This window comes from Aythya marila (assembly GCF_965140915.1).
Source record: "Aythya marila genome assembly, chromosome: 1".
NCBI classification, from domain to species: Eukaryota; Metazoa; Chordata; class Aves; order Anseriformes; family Anatidae; genus Aythya; species Aythya marila.
In genome coordinates, this window is record NC_139042.1 from 193,241,172 (window position 1) to 193,264,630 (window position 23,459).

Below are 23,459 nucleotides of genomic sequence, written 5' to 3' on the forward strand. Positions count from 1 at the left end.
CAGGGCACACTGCGCACGCGCGGCCGCTCCCTCCCCACCCGCCCGCTGCCGCCTGAGGGAAGGGGCGGGAAGGGGAAGGGGCCGCCCCTGACGGCCCTGCCTGTGCCTCATGGCTCAGCCCCTGTCAGGGGACACAGCGAGGTGGTCCCGATACGAGGCTCTTCAGGGCGTTTATTCCCACTACCTGTTCTCGGTACAGTTATGGGAAAGCAGGAGAATAGGCACAGATATTTTCCCAAGGAGGTTAAAGCAGCTCTACCCCGTTACAGCCTTGCTGACAGAATCCTCGACCGCACCAGCACAAGCTTCTTTGAAGATATTAACATCTCCGTTCAGTTTCCTGATCTGTAATTTAATAGATCTTCAGAATTCGCAGAAACATTCACTGCTCACCGAAAAGAAAAAGTAAGCTAAACGTTCTTCCAAGTCTGAAATTATTATAAGCCCGCTTCTTACAGATGCAGCCGTGTTAAAGCTCAAGCAACGCCTTTATTCGTTCGTTTAAAAGCACCAGTCACTAAAACCTGTAATTATATTACAACCACCATCTTGTAAATGACTACTGAAGTTAAATGCTTGCACTAATAAAAACTTAAAAAAATACAAATCTCTTACTAGCAATCTTTAAGATTTGTACAGAACATGTAAATAGGAAAACGCTTTATACATGTTAAAAGCTAAGACATTTTAGCAGCCCATTCAGCGTAACCAGGTGGTGTTCAGTTGTGTCTGGTTTTTTATGCTCGTGTCCATCTTCAGAACTTCTCGAATTGCCATAGTAGCGTAGGTGGATGGGGGAAGGGAGAACTCCATCTTCAGTGCCCTGAACTTACCATCTGTTGTGAGAGGAGACACAAAGCAAAAAAAAGTTAAGAGCGTAAGTAAAGCTTATTCTGGATGTCATCTGAAGTAGACCCAAGTTTTCCACCAACCCCTAACTCCATAGAACAGCCATTACCACCACACTCAAATATGCAAGCCACAGTGTAACATAGAATTTCATAAAAAATAACTTTAAATAAAGGTTTTCTCACAGCAGAAATGATGTCTTAAGTACTTATTGGTAATGACGGTGATGTTTGTTAAGAATGGGGTTTTCCTTGGTTTGTGTGGGTGTTTGTGTTGCTTTAAAAAACAAACAACAACCAACACTAGGCTTTTGTTCCTTCAAGATTAAATTCCTAGCCCCTCTTCCTTTCTCCCCCCCTTCACCCACCTCCCAGAAAGTAGTGACAAAAGACTTTGTGACGAAATTTATTTTAAAAATTTAAAGATCAGCAAGAACACTAACTTACCTGTAGGAAGAACTGGTAATGGTTTTCCTTCCAACTTATCCAAATCCGTAGTAAATAATGGGATTTTGGGATCATCATATGCAACAACTTCCCTTTGTAACATACATAAGATTTATCATTACTACTATTATTCAGATTTGCCAGGTACAATCATACAACTGGGATGGAATGATTTTCTAATGAAATTGTTATGAAATATATCTTGCAATAACTGGTAAAGCTTTGTATAGAAAACTTGCCTCTGTTTGATGAAGGTTATCACAAAATAATGAACTAGTGAGAAATGACTTTGCATAAGTAACCTCTTTCCTCCCATGGCATATCAGGATTTCCAGCTATACAAGAAGTATAGTTCATGAAATTAGGGGAAGAATGGTGTAAACTCTTAAGAACACTTGGAAAGAAAATAAAAAGCATTCACTTTGAAGAAAACCCTCTAAACTTCTTTGAAAAGGCTTAAATACATATTTATGTATTCATATCACAGAAATCATTCCATATGTAGTGACTAGGCTGAAAAAAGTAACTAGGAAGTATATAAGCTTTAAATATCAATAGTATTTAAAATAAAATTAAATATTTGAGGTTTTTGACTCCCACCTAAACCCTCTATATTTTGTCTGTTTATCAGTGACGAAGTCTTTCTGCACATTTATACGGTTACCTGTTTAAAAGGTATTTATCTGGTTGCTGTGTGACAAGTAGGTTGTGTCTCTAATACAGTAATTTAGTATATTGAAGTGATATAGGTCTTTCTGATTGACACACAGTTAATTGGAGACCAACTTTCTCAGAGCAAGATCACAACAAATAACTATTTTGAATATTATCTATCATGGTTTCAACATGAATAATTATCTGTGAAGTGTTTAGGCAAGCCCTTGCAAGGAGAGCAACAACCAGATAGACATTTTGACACTAATGCATCTGAAAACCAGAGGACCACTGTAGAAATAAGGCTGTGGTTCAATTTCAGCTGTATAAGCAACATGAGGAAAGCACACAGATTTCTCCCTACCCATGCTTCAGTCTATACGTACATGCCATGGGTCAATCTGATGCTTCTAACTTAGTCATCCCACATAGACTCTATGCTGCCAATTCACATCTAAGTTTGTTTACTCTCCTACTTACCAATTGACATTCTGAGGTCGAATAATAATCTTTCTGTATGCTCCAGAAAGCGAATAATCTCTGATCTTATGCCTCATGTTGTTGATATCAAGGTTGTCAGCTACAAGCATTTCCTTGTAGGCCTCACCAACTGCAAGAGAAAAAAAATATTTCAATCAGCTGCACTACACTCTCTGATTAAACAGATAGCTTTCATAGAGCATTTCTTCCTTTGTATTTTAACAGTTTTCAGCACGTATGGTTATATACGGGTTAAACATTAGACAAAAGTTTCAAATTATATATTGCAAATCTTACTACCTACAATGTTTGCTTATACAACCTGAGTAGTAATGGCAAGTAACCAAGAATCTTTTTTGGCAAATCAAAATTCAAGCTGAAAACAAAACTTAAAAAATACTTTCGATAAGTGGAAGACGTGTGTAAGATGTCAGTGAAATGTCAACGAACTTCAGAAGACTAACCTCAGGTATATGGATTTTAAAGACGGGGGGGGGCAAAACTACCCCTTGTTCTATTTTTGAAAATGCAGAGACTGAGATGAGTCAAGGAACTTAGCTGATGGGTACCTGTAAGTAGCTCTGACACTGCCAAAAGAATGAGTAATTTTATTACAGTCTTGCATCCCTAAGTAAGGGTGTGAAGCGTTCTACACTAAGCAAAGACATGGACAACGGACACATAAGAATACCCTGCAGCTAAAATGCTGTCCGATGCCAGTAGTCTGCAGTGCAATTGTCAGCGTCACTTCCATGCAATGGGGAAGTTTGAACAGGAACAAATTAGGCTTCCCATGGGAAAATTCCATTAAAAATACACTGAATACAAAAAACTTTCAGCTTTTCTTTCCAATCTTTTAGTTCAATGTGGTTCAGCGCCATACATTGTAAACAGACCTTTGCTTTCCAAATGTTTCAGAGATGGGCTATGAATGGGATCCAGCTCTGAGACTCAGTTCTGGCAGCCAAAGAAAATCAAGATCGACCAGTCTTTTAGGGACAGCAAAGCACAAGAACAGTTTAACCAAATATTGGAAGACTGGCTGGGTTAAGTAGGGAATTTGTGACTAAGTTTGTATCTAAGAAAGAGATATACAGTAGGTGAAGGCTAGGACAGACTTCAAAGACGGGATATACAAGCACTGCCTAGGCACACGGGGGTGGCATTAGGAAAGCCAAAGCTCAGTGAGAGCCTTCTCTAATGAAATTATTACATCAGAGGATGAGTGGAGAGCCGTGAATGTTGCTCGTCTTGCCTTTAGCAAGGCTTTCAACACGTTCTCACAGCATCCTTGTATCCAAGGTTAGAACATCACAGTAGGTGGACTGCTAGATGGGTAAAGAACTGGTCCCAAAGGACAGTCACTGCTGGTTTGTGCTCCGCCTAGGAGTTTGTTACCAGTACAGTTCCTCAAGGAACTGGGACATGATATGTTAAATAACTTTGCAGCTCCTCCTCCATCAAGTTTGTGGACAAAATTAAACTGGGGGAACAGTCGATACACTCAAGGGCAGGACTACCATTCAGAGGGACCTAGGCAGAGGCTGGAAGAACGGGCCAAGAGCAACCTCATGAAATTTGTTAAGAACAATCCCGTACCTGAATGATTGTAATGGTAAAGGCTACAGAGTAACACTGCTGGCAGTTACTTGGGAATCCTGGGGGAAAGGAGACTTAACAGAGCAAGCTGGCAGCAACAAAAGCTACATCAGTAATAATGACTGCCCCTTGCTGGGCACTCATTAGATTGCACTCAGAATAGGGTGTCCAGGTGCAGGCACCCCAGTCCGAAGGGGACACTGATAGACTCAAATGAGTCTAATAGAGGGCCAGCCCAATGGCAAAGGGTTGTAGCATACACCTTGTGAGGAGAGTCCGAGACAAATGGGCTTCTTTAGCTTAGAGAAGACTCAGAGAAGACATTAGAGACTATTTGTCCTTGGAAGTTTCACAGCTGACAGGACAAAGTTGGCCTTGGTTTGACCAAAAGATTGGACCAGATGACCTCCCGAGTCTCCTTCCAACTGAAATGATTTCTACAACTCTGTCCCTTAATAATAACATAGGGTTTCATGCAGATAATTATAGATTGCCAAAACTATTCCATTAAAAACAATTTAAATCCAATATACCTTATATACAACAGATGAGAGATGCATTATTTTTTTTAGCATTAATACTTATTAACATTTAATTAAGCCAGATCTGTTTTTTGTTTTGTTTTGTTTTTTTCCTAACATCAAGCTTTTGGGTTATGTATTCTGTAAGTTTAACTTGTTTTGTAATTTAAAAAAATCAAGTGTGCATACTTTTTAAATGAACTTTTCACCAATTTTTCCCTTGTGCCAAGATAAATCATTTTGCCTCATTAGAAGTTTTCTGGAAAAACTATTTGCTAAAAAGAAATATGAAACGGATTTATGTTATAGAAATTATAATGAACATTATTATCATAGTGGGAGAGGTTGACAGTAGCGTACCTACTACTGGTGCACAGCTCTGAAATAGCTACTTTTTAAATGGTCAGGAAGGTTGCACAGATCTCACCTTCCTTTTAAGAGCAATCTTAAAGCAGATCTGCAGTTTCAGAGTCATTATGTAAGTCAACAGTCAGACTTACTTTTATGCTTTGGATAAATAACATCAAATCCAGGCAATGGCATCACAACATCATGGATGGTGTAGTTATGAACATCTTCTTCTTCAATGTGAACAGCTGTGGCTACAATCAGGACAGAAAAGTAAAGAGTTACCAGTATGGGTGCCTGTGACAGTTAACATTAGCCAAATTTAAAATGAGCCATTTGGTTGAAACAACCCTACTTAGAGGGGGCTAACTACTCGGTTTTATCTCCACTCTAATAGACGACATTTCCAAGAAAAGAAATAATGGTCTTCAAGGCTGTCAGTTACCAGTAGACTCACAGCCTGGTTTCCAAAGACTTTTAAAGCTGAATGAAGTAAGGACTGCTAGATAAGCAGTCCCCATACCACATATCAGGCATACGTGAAGGAGAAATATCATGGACAATCTCACCACAGCTAAATGCAAATCCAAGTGAAGAGAGTTTTGACTGAGTGCAGTCTCAGACTGCAGAGAAAGCAGATCTGTTTATGTGATAATGGATATTTGCACCTTGTTTTCCTATGAATTTGTACTACAAAGCATCACCAGCCTTTTGTTGTTGTTGTTTGATATTACCTCCTTTAAGTGTGAGATCTCCCGGTACAGCTTTAAGCCCATATTCTTCTATTCTCTTGCTCACCATGTTATTCCAGACATAACTCTGGTAGCTATGAATATACATTAAACGATTGTTTCTTGGTATCTGGAGGTTAAACAAAATGAAAAATCAGAAATACGTATTTTTAGGTTTTTCTGTTACTCATAAGCCAAAAATGCACATATTTGAAATGTTACCTTCTCCAGCAAAAGGACTAATAAAACAACTTTATATACAGACTTGTGGTTTTTATTTGTGATTTGGGAAAAAGGTATGTGAAGAAATAATGCTTTTATACATTTGAAATCCACTGTGAAAAGCACTGTGGTTAAATTAAAAATGAGATAAACTTTTTGTTTGTTTTTTTTTTTTTGTTCAACAGCTTAAACACATGGGGCTGTTAAAAAAAAACACACTGAATTCGTCGTATTCAACAGTCTGAAATCTTAAGTAAACTTTGCAGATATTGAGACATAGCATTATTCTAATTGTGTTCTCCATAAACAAGAAATTATCCCCAGCTCCTGTGCTGGGCCCAATAATTGCTGGTTATAAGCTATCTTTTCCAAAGATTTCAACTTAATTACAGAACTTGAAAGTGATAGTGAATCCACCTCCCATACAAAGCTGCTTCATTAACATATTATCAGTTTGATTTATACTTTTTAAGCAACAAGAAGAAAGATCATACTGAATTTCTACAAAATCCTCAGTTCTGTATTACACACGGTTACTAAGTGTAGCTGTATTGCTTCCAATTTAAAGAGACCGTTGTATAAATTGGAGAGCTCATTATACATTGATTGCAGATGTCATACGTTACCATCAGCAGTACTTCAAGCAGAAACGTAGGATAAAGATTTTACACTTAGAGCGAGAGATGCCTGATGAGAGTATTTCTAATTCATCATGATACCATGAAAATAATGTTTATTCAAGTAAATAGCCCACAGCACTTTTACACTCACTATGCCAAATGCAGAGATTATGTTCTTCATTCCATACTTTAAGAGTCCGCGTAGAAGCTGTCCTTCCACGCACCTTTTTACAGGTAGTTTCTTGAGGGCTGCTGCTGGATCTTTAGTCTTTGCCCATTCTTCTCTGCATTTTACTAAGTATCCCTTTTCAGCTAGAACAAGAATGCAGAATAAAAATGTTTTACCTACACGCCAAAAAAACATTCATTTCACCTTTTGTTAAAACAGTTGAGTAATTAACACTTCACTCATGACAAATTACACAGGTTAACAGAATCACAGAATAGTTGAGGTTGGAACCTTACCTCCTGGTCGTGGTTTTAATATCAAATCCATTACTTCATTCCAATTGTTCTGTAGAATAGCTCTAAGATTCAAACGGGAAAGTTGATTAAGAACTTGACAAATATATTTTAAGATTGAGCAAACTTATTTGAAATAAGAAGTATTGTTTGCGTTTATGCAATATTAGAAGTAGTGGCATTATGCAAGGTACCTGCTGAAGCTAGTTCAGAAACAAGGCCTTCCTTGAATCTAAAATTAAAACTGGTACATGCAATAGGGCAGAAAAACCTTCCCAGAAATACACTAGAAGTTATATGGTGATTAAAAAAAATAAGAAGTGATGAAAACAACACGTACCTGCCAATTTGGTATGTAGGAACAGCTGTAGTTCCGAATCTTTGCATTCCATAGTAATTAATGAATCCAATTTCCCTGAGAGAGTTCATTGCTTGCTCTATCTGGTCATCAGTCCCTGTTATATTTCTAGCATTAAAAAAATAAGATTGTCATAGACAGATTATTAAGGGCTTACATGATTTCATAATCCCCAAAATATTACAGCTCAACATTAGTGTTATGCAGTACTTAATAAATTGAATAGCCTTTTGCCAATTGTTTTTTTCTTCTTTCTTGTAACATAAGATACACTGACATCCCTTCCCTGTAGGGAGGGGGTGGGGAATCTAACAGAACTGTCTAAATACACACTAACAATATTACCTGAGAACAACAGTGAAATGGTTCCCTTGCAGCTCTCCTAATTTCAGTGGGTGGTTCTTGTAACTGAAATTTCCTAATTTAAAGTTCATCAGGCATTTATTCAGATGAGCAAGTCTTTGTGCAGTGATTCTAAAGAGAAACAGACCAACAGTGACCACCTTATGCTTAGAAAAACAGGTAAGTTAAATAAATATAGAAATGCCATCATTTTGAAACAAAAAAGCAATGACTATCTAGTTGAAGAAGAGATTCTGTAAAGAAGAGAACATTCTTAAGGCCTACTTATTCAAGAGAAAACATGTACTTCGACAGTGTTAAGACTGTCTTTTCACACCTATGTTAGCACATGCATTCAAAAAAAAAAAAAAAAAGCTTTTAATATTGAAGTACAGTGGTACCCCACACCACAAGCCTAACTCTGCTTTATTTGAGTAAAGACACCATGAATGCACTCAGGTTAACTCTAAGACTGTGCTATGGAACTAGCCACTGTGTGAGCTCAGTGGAAGTGAAGGAGTATGAAACCGTCACTGATTTCTGTCGTTTTGGTTGCGAGGTCTTTCAGAAGTATGTCCTGTTCTTTGCATCGCAGAGCTGCTCCTTGACGCTTCTGCTACAATTGATACCAGGAGAGACAAGTTTATCAAACAGTATGGGCAGCACACTCAGCTCAGAGGGGGCTGGTAATGGGTAACCTCTCTGTCCCCATGACATCTGTCCCCAGTGATCTACAGCAGAGTTTGGTGCTGTGATGCTACTGAACGTGCGCCAGAATGAGTAGGTTCCTCCCTGGGAAGCTGGCAATGCTTACAACACACCGAAGCTCTTGGACGCAATGTTAGATGTGACTGTGTTAAAAGTAAACAGAACAGCCCCCGAGATGGTTACACCACAAGTTCAGTGAATTGCCATCGATGGGTGAACTTGTTTTCAGTAACGATAATCTGGGTTTCTCACATAGTTCACAAATGAATTCCTTTAATATGCACAGATGTATGCACATGCAAACCACAGGAAGGAAAATTGTGAACAATTAAGTAGTGAATGCCCTCCTTTTAACAAGAACTTGATAAATTACTGGCTCTCAAACCTCAGAATTCCTCCACTTGAGGACTGTGGTTTTGAAAGAGCTGTAAATATCAGTACAGGCAGAATATTCCAGCCAGCTAAACAGATATTGTAATACACGACTGTGAGGCATCCATCATCTTCTGTTACTAAAGTAGCACTAATTTCAAGTGCCTAGGAACCATGTAATTATCTTGAAGTATGCCAACATAAGTTGTATTATGGGAGTAGGTTAAGGCAAGAAAAATTCCTTGTCTTTTCTTCCCCTCCTGGCTACTCACAGATGAGCAAAGGCAGTGGTTAAGCCTTCTCTGGAGCTGTTCAGAGTTCAGTGAGAAAGGAAATGGGATTCCAGCTGGAGGAAGGGGGAAACAAAAGTCAGGAAGGAAATGCAACGGGATTTTCACCGTGTCATTCTGCTTATCTGCTGTTGCACGAGGGCCCTGCAGTGCAAGAGCACACAGATAATTTGGCCCACTGCTTCAGCCAAACATTAGCTGCATTTACACATACCTAGCCTATGACTCAGAGCACCACTGCCTGAAAATATTAGCAGTCTCCATGGAATAAAAAAAAGATTATAGTTTATTCATTAACACATGCTCAAGCACGTAACAAGATCAGGACATGAATTTGCTGTTCATGTTACGTGCATAACGAGTCTTAGTTTTTTAGGGAGGTAGCCAAGCCATCGTGGTAGGAGTGCAAACACTCCAGGGTATTTTCACTTACCTAAGAACAGCAATTTCTTGAACTGTTATAGCCCTTTTATCTTTAGTTCCCATGTAGGAAAATATGTTTGGCTTCACTCTTAAAAGCAACAGTAAAAGATATAAAAACTGTTAAAGTAGCCACAGATTGAACACAATTTTCAGTATAATTACCCAAATTATTAATTTATCTTTTATGTGGAAAATACATCTATTTAAAATAGAACATACATTTATATAGGCAGACTTAAACTCTTCTCCAGAAGCAGACTGCAATTCGACACTCCTAAATATGTGTGACATTTCCTAAGCTCATCTGTAAGTAAATAAAAGTTAAACTTTCCTGTTTTAATTTTATGTAAAAAAGGTCCACAACTGTGCTTTCGAAATATGAGCTTTGAAATTCTTTTCTCTATATATCCACTCAGTTCACAAATACGTAGCCATTATAATAAAAAATAAAATTAGAGCAGGTCCATTTCTTCCTTAAAATTTCAAATAGCATTTCCATTTGAATACCATGCATACATATTATATGAAAATACGTGAAGTTAACTTAAAATTTGTTCCGTTTCTTCCCTCAAAAAGGAAATTTCCTTTCCACTTTGTGTACCACAACCTGTGTTACCCAGGAAATACATCCCGTTATTCCAGCTATGGGCACCAGGTGGTAGCAGGATTGCCACTAGGTATGTATTTCCACCAAACTATATTCCTAATGTTCTCTTCTCAAATGCAAATGTTAGTATTGTATTGCACTGGTTACAGTCTGAAGTGCAGATACTTATTTTTGAATAGGAACAGTGAAGGGCAGTGGAAAAGCAGGGAACGGATCACTGGCTTGACCCTATTTGGAAATAATTCTTTGTCCGTAATTCATTGTGTTCACATTATGCCTTTCACAAATCTGGGTGTTGTTGCACTTTGTAGGGTAAAAGGACTTAAGGCTGTTTGTACTGGAGAAATTAATAAATGGAATGACAGTTTATCAATTAGTACTTAGCAACTAATTAGCATATCATCATAACAGTACCTGACACAGACTCATAACATACCTGCATAAAACACACACTTACTCACACACCTGAATAAAACTGGCTTTTAATTCATGTTATTTACATTGAGGCTAAGAGCTGCCTAGCCCTTGTCCTATGGGCCAATTTGAATTGTGTAGCCTTTTAAAATCACTTGAGATCACTTTGTACTTTCCTTCTGAAACGTAGTTTCAAAGCTGTTTTTTTTTTTTTTTTTTTTTTTTAATGTCTAAAGATTAGGCAATAGTAAATAACTGCATTTCTCTTACCTAACCCTGAGGCTTAACATTTTCAGTGACATGAAGCATGCAGTGGGAAGACAGCGTGCTCGACAGGTTCACAGCAGCCTTACCTTAAAAATTTTGACAGGACGTTAATGGCATCCATAGTATCCTTGTTCTCCTTGTACAGTACAAAATGGCAGTAGCTTCCCCTAGATTTTGGCCAAGAGTGTTTTCTTGGATCTTTAAAAATAAAAAGGTTAACATTTTAGAAGTGTCACTTTTTTATTACAATGAACATGGTTGCCATTGCAGTTCCATTTAAAACAAATATGTAAAAGTCAATTTCTGATAACCTCCATCTGCTTTAAAAACAAATAAATACATACTGACAGCAAAAGCTGCAAAGCACATTGCAAAGTACCTTCTCTCCTTCCACTGGCTGTAAATTTCTGTTTGATCAATCCTGGCACCTAAAAAAGCTTGAATGAAATGGTGACAGCTCCTTTGTCATGAAACTACATAAAATTATCCCCTAGTCACTTAATTGCCATATTACCTGATTAAACTCCTCAAAAACGTTATAATTATACTTACTTTTAGCCAGTACAGTAAAAGCCACTCCACTTTTCACCTGGTGCCTTCTCTAATTAATAGATTTGGACCATTGGAGCACTGTTTGTATGATGACTACAGTAATATTTATAGTACTAATATATTATTTATTTTTGTAGGATTTTTTTCTGTATGTAATGAGAAAACGTGAATTGTATCTCTATAAAAGCTTTAAAAAGTTTATTATTAAAATATTAAGGTGAATAAGGAATTGGATTCAAAAGTCCTTGTGGGTCCCTTCCTACTCAGGATATTCTATGGATATTTTTTAAGTCATATGGGAGAGAAAAATCTGGCACACTTACAACGTTAACAAGTAATTCAAGGCAGATACTGTGCCATGTCTAGAGAACACCAGAGGGAGAGAACTTCAGCTCTCGCAGACTATCAGCTGATTTACAGTTCTGTACAATTATTTGGAGATTGCTGGAGAGGGAAGCAAAACCGTCAATATATTTGTGGAGCTTCTGCTACACACAGGAGCTTACAGGGATAAAGCTTTCCTCTGACCTTCATCCACTGCTGAAGACATTACTGGGAATGAAGGTTCATTCTACAGGCTTTAGCAGCCTATTTGGAGGTGCTTTGTTCATTAATTATTTATTTTACAAGAACAAAACTAAGGATTTTTTTTTAAATAAGAAGCACCTTATCTCTTGGTAGCCACCAAGCAGACATTCATTGTTTTGAACCAAAAGAGCTTTTCTTTACAAAAAATAAAAGCTATCTAAAAAAGCCAGTCCTATTCCAGTATATAAACATCAACACCAAAAAGAAGGTCTTGGAAAACACTGCTGGTTTTTTTCACATTTGTTTAATAAACCTCAGATATCCCATGCAGACAGTGAATTTGTTTAAGCTTCATTAAACATTTTGCTAAAGGACAGCTCTTCTTGCCTTTTTTTTTTTTTTTTTGAGAAAGTGCCATTCACACAAACACTCCTGTCAAAACAATTTCTCATGTTACAGTTTGACATACTATATATGTAGTTTTTAATCACTAAAAATAATTTCAATGATTGTCTTGTACCATTGCTTCCTAAGCAAAGTCCTCCCACAAAACCAGTATAAAGTTTCCTAGGATCTACACTGAGTAGCATGATCAAAAATCTTTTAGAGACCTCATGCTGCTACTGGTCTCTGTTCTGAGCCACCATTTTTCTTAAGCACACTCAATGAAATACTGCATTCAGTTTGAAGAACAAGATACCTTCATGAAGAACTCATTAATTTGAAAGAGGGGAGAGAAGAGGGGAAAGCAGCAAGTGATTCACAAGGAAGGTCTTCTCCAGCTGAAACAGTTCTTCAAATTTAACTAATTCATCTTGCACACAGTTATTTTGACACCCTCCTAAAAGAGAGCCCTAATCAAGGCAAGACTAAAAGGACTCTGCACAATATACCCACAGGCTTCTCACCTCCAGGCATCACAGCCACATCCCTATCCCCAGCACTGAGTCCTGGAAGGCTGCAGCTGTAATCCCACTATTTATCCACCCCTGGCTCAACACTTCAAAGTATTCATTTGGGTAGATGGACTGAAGGGGCAGCCTGCATTCCTTATTACTATTTTTTCAGAGTCTCATTATGTATTTCACAGTAAAATTGTATTTCCAAGATTTTTTTTCCAAACCTTTTGCTGCAACTTGAGGGCTAGAAGCTCTCTGTTAAGACTGGGACGTATGATACATACTTTTAAAGTTGTATACATCTGGAGAATGGGTTTTGAAATATAAGGCTGAAGGGTAAAGTTTTAGCTTAGTGAAATCAAAGGGAAATTTACCATATAGTATGTAGATAGATAAGTATGGTCAACCCCAATAATTCACTTCACTTATTACTGGCAGACCCTCTCTGCACCAAATGACTACTGCCTATACTGCACTAGTGAAAAAGAGACAGCACAAGCCTAATTCTTCACTGTTTCTGGGAACTGTAATCATTATTTGTGTATAGGTTGGGGTTTTTGTTTTGTTGTGTTTGTTCTGTTTTAAATTAATTGTTACTACTTTGGCCAGTCTCATCACAATTTAGGAGGTCGTAATGGTTGGCATTTCATTTTGTTAGCATGAAATGTCAACATCTCTTACCTGTTGCAGTTCTGACCTCTGTCCCAATGCATAGCGTAAAGAGCACAAAAGAGTAGCATTTAATTTTTAGACTGTCAAAGGGTTTTTAGAGGTGAACATGCAGGTTTATGGTTATGGGATCGTTTATGCTTTAGAGAGCATCCAACAGTTAGGTGGTGGATGACAGCAATTTAGACAGTTATGCAATGGAATCGTGCAGAGGCAAACAGTGAACATATGGAAAGCTTCAATCGGAGATGCAACAAACTTCATTTGTGGACAATGATGAAACAGCAATTAACTGACAATTTAGTAAGGCGGTATTTTAAGTATTTTGGGTGTGAACTTAGTAGAAACAGACAGCAGCTTTTGATTTTAAGATTTTAGGAAACTATTTTTGGCAACCTTTATATTATAAACAAAAGTAATCAGGTATCTCAGCTAATTATTGAGTATTATACACTTCTGAAATATTTCTTGCCTGCAGAACCTGCTCAGGACTGAGATGTGTTAGTGGCTGTATAAGCATGAAGGCCATATAATCCTGACTAATAGGAACTTGCACTCAAACCCTGCATTCATTAGCACTTACACACACCCACTGAAACTGTACACATCTCCACCACCTCGCCCAGATGTTTGTAGCACTGTAACTTAAGAGTTCAGCTTTAGATGATGCTCCTCTGCATCACAAAATGCTGCTCCAGAAGACCTTCTAATCCTAGAGATACATCACTAAATTCTCTTTGGTGTATTCCAAACACTTCAATTTTATACAGTATTTGTTAAATCAGACCAGTCAGCTTAATAACAACCACTTGACTGTAACAATGGTTAAAGAATATGTGCAAGCAGAAGGGAAAGGTGGAGGTAAAACTGTTACAAACCAACAGAGAACAAAACTGGTTGAGGAGAATTTTGTGCTGGTAAGTATACATACTCCATGCATAAAGCATGCAAACATAGAGTTTCTAAACGATTAAACAAGATATATAACACGTTATAACTTGTACCAATAAAACACAACACTCCCATACTTGCCTAAAAAAAAGCTTTAGAAGTAATAACTACATTGAATGTGGAGATGGTCTTCTTCCAAATTTTAAATTATCTTATTTCCTTCTATTTTCCTTTCTCCATCTCCTTTATCTTTAAAATGAAAAGGGCTAGCCTTACATACTATACCACTTGCAGTAGGTTGAAATGAAATTGGAATAAATCAGTTCAAACCAAACTTTAGAACCTTTAGTTAAGTGTGCAAAACATTCATTTAGACAATCCTCTCAACTTGCAGGACAATCAAAGTAAAACTAAAATGCATGTAAATTAAAAAGTTAAAACACATTAGAAGATGTGGAACACGTGAATTTATCCCCTGTAACCAAAACAAGATTTGGTAAGAGTGTATATGATACTGCATTTTGAAAATCTTTCAGTACTGTAATTATTCCAAAATAGTAACCACAACATAATCAGCATGGACAATCTTTTGCAAATAAAACACAGCTACTTCTGCTTTCAGAACTAATGACTGAAACTATCTTAAAGACCACCGTAAATATATTATGTTTATATAACACTACAAGCAAACAAATAGGCCCTATCTCAATTTGAGTCATGGACAATTTTATCATGATTTTTCGAGACAGTCAAGACACGCAGAGTGCGTTTCAACTACAAACACAATGCATGCTTGCAGATCCAGGCAAGTCCACGTAAACTACGTTCAAACAATACATATAATAAAGCCCCTGTTTTGCCTGTTCCCCTCGTAATACCGAAAGGTCCTCTCACTTCTACCATAAATATATTTAAGGATTTGGAAAGAAAATCGAGTAAAAAATTAAATGTGAGATACCACTTGTATTCCTAGTTATTTTAGATGCATGACATCAGCACAAACAAAAAGAAAAAGGCCAGGCTACATTTTAGGATGTACACTCCATGTGAAGTGCTTTCTAATGTGTTTTTTTGTTTGTTTGTTTTTCTTCAGGTTAGTTTTAGCATATACTTCACCCAGTTGCTGCAATACTGAAACTCACTTGCCAGTGCTTTCTTCCCAGCAGCATGATAGGCAATGATGTATTTTTTTCCATCTCGATCTTCTGTTTTAGTCTCCAGTCCAGGAAACAAGGACTTAACAGCTTGATGGATGACTGTTCTTTTCTCTTTACTGTCTTCAATTACCTGTGGTAAAACACATGCATACACAAACCAAATAAAATAACACAAAAGAAGAAGGACTCTCTGAGAGTTGAATTTTTGTGTGCTTAAAGAAAACCTACTCAATCACACTAAACTGAATAGATACACTTTAAAAGTCTGGCCTATTCATTAGCTTGAAAAACAGTTAGTAACTGATACAAAGTCTCAGTATTCAAAACCACAATTTTTCAAGACTAATTCCCCTCTTTTGTGCTTAATAAAATTCCCTCTTCTAATGAACTCTGGCAAAACCAAGTTTTTCTACATGTATTAAAGGAAAAAAAAAATCACTAGTTAAGACTCACAGGATTGCTTATTTAAAATTGCCAGACCTAATCTTACTCATTTCTCTAACTGAAATGTAGTTCAAGAGTTGTTCTTCAAATATATCAAATATTTGACCTTTAAAAAATATGAAGTTTTTGTTTTGAATCCTTTTAACTTTTTTGTGACAGAAGACCATATTTATCCTTGGAAATAGTCTTTTTATCAGGATGGATTTTATTTAACCTTCCTCACATAGATACCCTATAAAACACTTCTATACAGAGAACCAAAATATTGCAAGAAAATTTTAACACCACAGAAATTAAGACATGCATTGAGTTCACGTGCACAGTCCCACTGAAATCTTAACTACTCATGCACATGAATTTGAGTGTATCTAAACAGAATTTACAGAATTGCACCTAAATTAGCAACAGTTCAAGTATTACCTGCTGCTACATCATGTTCAAACTGCTCTTATGCCACGCATGCATTAGAAAGCACACACCTTCCAGTCACTCACTCTTATCCCCTCCCCCACAAATGTTATCCCATTTATTAATTTTACCTCGATGGCAACACTAGTTTCTTTATTCTTAAGAAGCTGGAGCTCCTCTAAACGCTGCTTGTCTTCATCTGACAAAACTGTAAATGTTTCTTCTGATGGGTCCTGAAATGCATTTAAGGGGGTTGGGGGGGAGAAAAAACAAACATCCAGTAATCCATGTAAAACAGTTTTCAGTCTCTTAATGTTCTTGCTTAACGAGTTTAGCCATTACCTTTACCTCAGAATTTACCTCATCATCCACTGGGACAGAAAAGTCATCTAAATGGCTCACACGTCCATCTTTGCCTATTTCATGAACAACAAAGTCCGAGTATCTGATGGGAAGAAGCATGCATTAAAGCTGTAAGTTAACAAATAAAAATATCCCACATCACAAAGTCCTCTCCTAAGAAACTATTCACTCACAGAATTCATTCAAGGGAGTGCAAAAGAAACTTCAGCCATGGGAAAGCTGTACCTATTCCCACCCCTCAGAAAGATACCAAGAAAACATTGCAGAAAGTCTAGCGTATGTAAATCAAGTAGACTTCTTTGCAGATAAGCAAGCACCTGCTGTAGTTATTCAGTCATTTTCCCACTATTTTGGGGAGATCAGTAATTTATGTCCTTAATTGTCAGTAGTGACAATTAAGACTCTACAACATTACCACAAGTTGAACACAAATACACTGTCACTTCAAACAACCTGCAGGATAAAGTGCCTGTTAGTCATTCTCTAAGGAAAGCAAGACAAGCTCAGCTCTGTTACATATGCTCAGTTACAGAGAACATCTTCCATCAAAAACTGTTCTGCACCCTCTGTGACAGCAACATAAAATTTCACTGTGACATTTTGGATCGAGTTGCTACACTCAGTAATAAAAACATACTAACATTAAGAGAGTAGAAACAGTCTCTGTTGCAATTGATAAATTATTTTTAAGTAGCAACTGCTTGTAAAGAGGGGGAAAAAAAAGTCCTCAGCTTATGAATGTACGAATGTTGAAAGATCAATAAAAAATTTCAGCATTGGAATGTTTCTATAGTGTCCCCCCCCAGTCCTACATTTGCCATACTTTTGTGCAGCCATACATCTTACTGGTGGAATTCCTTCCTAAGGAAGAGTGTTTTATGTCCTCTCTTACTAACTGTAGCTGTCTAGACATGCTAGTGACGGTTACCATAAAAATGTTAGGATTAAATTAATTATAGGTGTTATAAACTGGGATCAAAGTCAAACTGTGAGTCTACAAACATTTCTAGCACACAGCTACATCTGGCCACCTCAGTTTGAAGACTGGCAAATTTCCCAGCAGGAGGTTCTGCACAGACTGTGTTCACCAGTGAAGGATTATGCTAGCTGTTTACTGCTGCACGTGAAGATTAAACACAAAACATGTACATACCGTTTTATTATATAAAACGTTCTATATACGAAGCTAGTATTTAAAAACAAGGACTTTTCGGCGTGTAAAACAAAACTGATTTGCTAAGGTAGGGCAACAATGATTTTTTGCTTTGGAGTTTTTGTATTTGCACTCTCAGAGTTTTATTCAAGTATGTTATTTAATTAAAAAATCCTAAAAGATTCATTAAAAAAATAAAAGCTACTACAAGCCAAACATCTTACTAAGTTTATAATGCAAGATTTCATACCCTGAGTTATAAAATTCCCTTTTATGTTTTGTAAATGACACTATGGCTGATCAGAGTGTAACTTAAAGTCTAGTTGACTACCTGCCAGTATACATGTACATGCTTAACTCCTACAGCACTAAAAATTCAGGGAAAAGCACGGAAGAGCTGGAGAAGGATGGCTTCAATACTGTTATCAGCGCCTCCTGAACCAGCACTGAAGAGCTGTACAGAAGGCAGCTGTATTGCACAAGGTTTTATGCTGCATGCTGCTGCCACAGATAAAGACAAATGGCAAAGCTTAGTGTAGTCATCAATTTCTATCCACACAGAGCTTCCCTCTCCAGAGTTCCATTTGACAGGAACAAAAAACAAATAAAATAGAGAAACAACCAAGAAAAACGCCAAATTAAACCTTTCTTTCAATCTCAGCATTAGCAACAGAAAGCGATGAACCTCCCAAATGGCCGCACATAATCCAACTGCATCCTGTGAGTCAGAAAAGGAAAATGGAAAACAACAGCTGCTAACACAAGGAATTAACATATATAACAAGACAAAGAGTTACCTCTCTTTTAAGATTCCAGAAAACCCTTTATGAGAGCTAACAAATTTAGTTATGCCAACATCGCTTTCTGTCAGTCCATGCTTCATCATGTCTGCAAAGCTCTCTGGATCTCCATCTTCATCACTGTCCTCTAGTTCTTCATCTTCTTGCTCCTCACCTTCCTCATTGGGGATTATTTCATTTTTCGTGTCCTCAAGCAGAGATTTGTCAGGTTGTTCTTTTACAGTCTCAACGCTCTGCCCAGAGTTGTTCCCTGTCTGAGACTTCTCTGAGATCTTCTGTCTTTTAATATCGTCTGCATTAGCCACATCATCCTCAGAATGAGGACGTTTCAAGGATACGCTATTCATTTCTACAGTTTCCATGTTTAAGGCACAGTGTAGGATAGAAAGCCCTGAGGAGCAAGAAGAATGGCTTATTTCCTGGCTGCTCAAGAGCAATATCAATACACAGTCTCTTCACTCCAAAGACCGCACTCTGCAACAGTTTGGGTAAACCATAACACTTTCTGCATTTACATTAAACATCAAATACAGTTGTGGGGTTTTGTTTTCTTTTTTACAGCTAGAAACAATATGTACTTGAGAAGAGAGAAGGGAGATATCAAAGGGACTTAATACCCACCTGAGGCAGCAAGGATATAAAGCTATAGAGGAGCAGGATTCGACGCCACACAATGCATTTGCCACCACTGTCACTCTTGCAAACTCTTACACAGCTGCAACGAGCCCTGTCCATACAGACTCTGCTGCCAACAGTAATTTAGTGCCTAACAAACTTTCTGTTCCCAAGTCTTCTGTCAGACACTACTGTTCTCAGTTATTCCTTATTCTACCAAGATTTGATCTTGCAAGGATTGAGAGAACATGGCTTGATTCCACCTAAACCTGAAACCTCACCTTCTCCTTTTCTGTGTGCATCTCTTCTAACACACACAATCCCACACAGAACTCAAGATGGCAGGAATTCAGGCCAAAGGATAATAAGGAAGGGGTAATAAATTTTTTGAATGAATGGGACAAATGAAACAACAAGCAAGTGAAATGATTGCTGAGAATATGACTACTCACACTGGTGGAGCAGAGATCTGACTCTTCACTGGCAACTTTAGCTGCCACCCTTCTGTCAGCAGAACCAGAACCTAGAGATCTGAAAAACAAAGGAAAAATATCTATTTGAGAAAGTTTGGGAAAAAACAACCAAACAAAAAAATGACAAACCCCAAACCAAACAAAAATAACCGTAACGTTGCAAGGATGCCCTTAACAGCCCTGTGCTCATCATGGTCACTTCCAGCTGGCTCCATGACAGAGAAAACCCACCATATGCCAAAACTCTACTCAAAAAAGGTGCACACGGTGCCTCTGCTCAGGCATGCTTAAAAAAGACAGGAACTGCTGGTGGCAGCACAACGGGAGGCACAGAATGAGGTTTGTGAGGACATACTAAGAAAGACCTGTGGGGAGGAACGTGGAAGGGAACGCTGTTGGAGATGTGTGCTCCATGCCAGACCAAGGACACCTCTCAGGGGACCGTGGTCTCCCACTAGGGAGCCACGTCCATCACTCTGTATTCCTCTAATGTTCTATTTAAATTTAAAGGGTATGTTTTTAAAGGAGGACTCATGACTAATCATCACACTCTGAGTTGTTAACTAATTGTTATCAGTTTAGCTGTTAGCCACTACCTATTTAAATTACAACTTTCAGTTGTAAGGTCACAAAAGTTTAGGGTAAACAGGCAGGAAAGCCACTTTTAGGAACATCTGAAACGTTTTGCTCAAATGAAGGAGTGACAACAAAAGCTAAAAAAAAAAAAAAAGGAATAAAAAGGAAGTATGTAGAGCCTTATAAAAATGCACGTGATACCTGAAAAGGGGTAACAAAGCACAAGCATCAGAAAGCAAAACAATCCACAAAGCAGTGTACTTCTAGCAGAAAGCATCACTTTCATGTTGTCCTCAAAAATATATAAAAATATACATACATAAAATATATACATAAAATCCTTATTATAAAAATCATACCCAAGAGAAGCAATTCACCAGCATTTCTGGATTCTTCTCATATCTTCCCAAATTCATGGGGTGCTGGCAATAAAGCACTGTTGAGGAAAAGGCTTCTAGATACCTTCTGAGTCTCCTTGCATGGCAAATGAATCCACATTGAGCACGCTGAAATCTTCTGGAACAGCTGCTGAAGGGGATAGCAAGACAAATCTCATGTTTCTAAAGGAAATATGCAATGCTGAGTTACTAAATGATACAAATGGCTAAAAGAACTCAGTGTTGGCTGAGGAGGCTCTGAAGTTAGCAGGCACGACCCGGTCATGCCTGGTGCCAAAATTGCGACCAGCAGCAGGGCAGCCGCTGGCAGGGGCTGCAGTGTGGGGGCACGCAGCGCATGGGGTTTCAGAAAAAAAGGCATTTTATTTCCCTGACAGCTGCTGAGCTGCCTCAGCCCTCTGCCCTGCCAGCAGCTGCTCCTCCAGGCTCTGCAGCAATCCCAGCAGGGAGCTGGTCCTGGCAGAGCCACCGACTTTCCTGCCGCACCAAGCGGGCACTGGGGCTTTGCTGCTCCAGCAGGCAGGGCACGGGACCTGTCAGGGAGCAAAACGCGATGGCAGCAGGTCGCGATACCGATACCGATACTGATGGTGGTGATGAGCCGAGCTCGGCAGGCGGCCTGGAGCCGAGCCCGGCCCTACCCCAGCGGCGCCCCCGCGGGGTTTGGAGCCCGGGGAGCGGCTCCGGGAGCGGGGCGGCGGCGGCGCCAGGCCCCGGAAGAGGCGGGCAGGGAGGGCCCGGGGCCCCGTTACGGTCCCGGTCCCGGTCCCGGTCCTTCCAGCCGCCTCCTGCCCAGGGCTGGGGCGGGCGGGACGAGAAGGGAAGGGCTGCGGGCACGGGGAGGGCTCCGGGAGCTGGGGAATGGGGGTGCCGCTTACCCGCACGGCGGCTCGGGAGGACGGGCCAGGAGGAGGAGGAAGAGGAGGAGAAGGAGAAAGGGGAGGAAGAGGAGGAGGATGAAGAGCAGGGGGAGGAGGAGGAGGAGGAGGGCCCAGCTCGGCTCCACGCCGCCTGTACGGGGGCGGGCCCCGGCTGCAGCTCCCGGCTGCGCCTCTGCGGGCGGGCGGCGGCGGCTGCCTCAGGGCCGGGCCGTGGGGAGAGCCGAGGAGTCAGAGGATTGCTGGGGCTGGAGAAGGCCCCCGAGATCACCTGGCCCAACCACCCCCTGCCACCAGTGCCACCACTAACCCGTGTCCCCAAGCACCACGTCCAACCTCTCCTTGAACACCCCCAGGGACGGTGACTCCACCACCTCCCTGGGCAACCCGTCCCAGTGCCTGACTGCTCTTTCCGAGCAGAAATGGCTCCTCATTGCCAGCCTGAACCTCCCCTGGCACAACTCGAGGCCATTCCCTCTGGTTCTGTCACCAGTTCCCTGTGAGAAGAGGCCGACCCCCAGCTCCTCACACCTTCCTTTCAGGTGCCTGCAGAGAGCAATAAGGTCTGCCCTGAGAATCCTCTACTCCAGACCAAACACCCCCAGTGCCCTCAGCCACTTCTCACAGGACTTGTGCTCCAGGCAGGGCATCCAGGGCTGCCTCCAGAGCAAAAGGAAGGAGCTGCTGTCACAGGGAGGCATCATTAGCAGGATAATTAAAAGAGTTCCCGTCTGGGGCAGCCCAGCGAAGGCTGTGGTGCCCATGGCCAGCTGCTCTGCACACCCTTCCTTCACTGCTGGCCTGCTGAAGTTTTCCTTTGCAAGTAAAAATACTTTGAAGCAGGCAATAATGCACTATAAACTCCTCAAAAGAACAACAACAGCACAGAAAAGCATAATTTCCCTCAGTCAGCTAGAGTCAGTGGCAGGGAGTCACGCCTGTGAGGCAGTCAGTGGCCTTCCTGAACTCTCCTGCTGTGCAGCAGATTGTGCTAATTGAACATCAGTCCCCAGGCACAGACGTGTCTGAGCGCCATTTCAAATCATGGCACCATTTTAAAACCAAATAAGAACTGAGTGGATCTGTACTACAGGTATTCTCTGACTCGGTCAGAATGTCGGTGTCCACCCTCCTTTCTACTGTAAGCAGCAGTGCAAAGAACATCTTCATCATTAACTTGAATACATAGAATTTGTCTCTACTTTCAAGACCTTTTGTGGTATATCATAATCCTAGCCAACCTCATATTTCCTCTTTGTAAGGCTATTAATGCCAATTTCTAGTTTCTTATACTTACTCTCTAGTCATACTCTGTTCATCACATGCACATGTGATGAGACTTACAGCGCTGCATGTATATGAGCATCCCTGGTACTTACTTTCTTACTCTGCTCCAAGAGGGGAGGCAACAAAGTGGAGTACTTTGGTTTGCATTTTAAAAATCCAAATTTTTTAATTTTTTGAATTTTAAAAATTAAAAAAAAAAAAATGCACGTATACGCATTGCTGTGTGACTAGCTTACAAAAGACCATATTAAAGAAACACATGTTGCACTTAGAAAGGAAGGAGCAAAGATCTGTGGCTATCCTTGGGAGGGAGATGGATCCACAGAGCTTTCTTTTGCCAAGTTGATTTGTCCTAGAGGATCAAAGCTGTGTCTTTATTTCTGGCCCTCAGTGTATTTCCTGACCACCCTTCTCACTTGGAATTTAAATATCCTACTAGAAACCAGTAGAGGGAGATGGGGCTTGTGTGCTCCTGCAGACAGGTCAGTGGTGGACTGGACACAGTGATAGACACGGCAGAGTACAGCATTGCTGAGGAATCCAGAGCTGTGACTATTGTTCAATTCCCAGGCTGCCTTCACAGTAGGGGAAATGTAAAAAAGAGCCATGTGTTGTTTGAACATTGCTGTCATCTCACCAATTACTGTAGCTTCTG

General features: G+C 39.7%; 1 protein-coding gene across 5 annotated transcripts; it reads right to left on the reverse strand.

Annotated features, from left to right (window-relative positions):
- Window positions 1-347: 347 nt before the first annotated feature.
- Window positions 348-21,601, reverse strand: PUS7 (pseudouridine synthase 7). 5 transcript variants are annotated; one of them, XM_082751509.1, is made up of 18 exons: window positions 21,518-21,601; window positions 20,601-20,769; window positions 19,645-19,723; window positions 18,575-18,968; window positions 16,604-16,706; window positions 16,393-16,494; window positions 15,395-15,539; window positions 10,800-10,911; window positions 9,436-9,513; window positions 7,636-7,764; window positions 7,273-7,398; window positions 6,936-6,997; window positions 6,622-6,782; window positions 5,632-5,758; window positions 5,050-5,151; window positions 2,430-2,559; window positions 1,296-1,387; window positions 348-836 (listed from the first exon to the last, which is right to left on the reverse strand). In XM_082751509.1, the coding sequence occupies exons 4-18, from the start codon at window positions 18,937-18,939 to the stop codon at window positions 700-702; spliced, it is 1,971 nt and encodes a 656-aa protein (XP_082607635.1). In that variant the 5' UTR covers window positions 18,940-18,968; window positions 19,645-19,723; window positions 20,601-20,769; window positions 21,518-21,601; the 3' UTR covers window positions 348-699. The 5 variants fall into 5 exon arrangements, with proteins under 5 accessions (XP_082607635.1, XP_082607636.1, XP_082607638.1 ...); XM_082751510.1 differs by lacking the exon at window positions 21,518-21,601 and adding an exon at window positions 21,219-21,398 and having other exon boundaries at window positions 20,601-20,766; XM_082751512.1 differs by lacking the exon at window positions 21,518-21,601 and adding an exon at window positions 21,219-21,398 and having other exon boundaries at window positions 16,622-16,706.
- Window positions 21,602-23,459: the final 1,858 nt, after the last annotated feature.

Coding starts and splice junctions, on each gene's coding strand:
- PUS7 (XM_082751509.1), bottom strand. CDS start 18,939: ATGGAAACTGTAGAAATGAATAGCGTATCCTTGAAACGTCCTCATTCT. Junction 10,912..15,394: donor TGGGAAGAAAGCACTGGCAA/GTGAGTTTCAGT, acceptor TTATTTTTAAAG/ATCCAAGAAAACACTCTTGG. Junction 837..1,295: donor ATTACCAGTTCTTCCTACAG/GTAAGTTAGTGT, acceptor CTCTCACAACAG/ATGGTAAGTTCAGGGCACTG.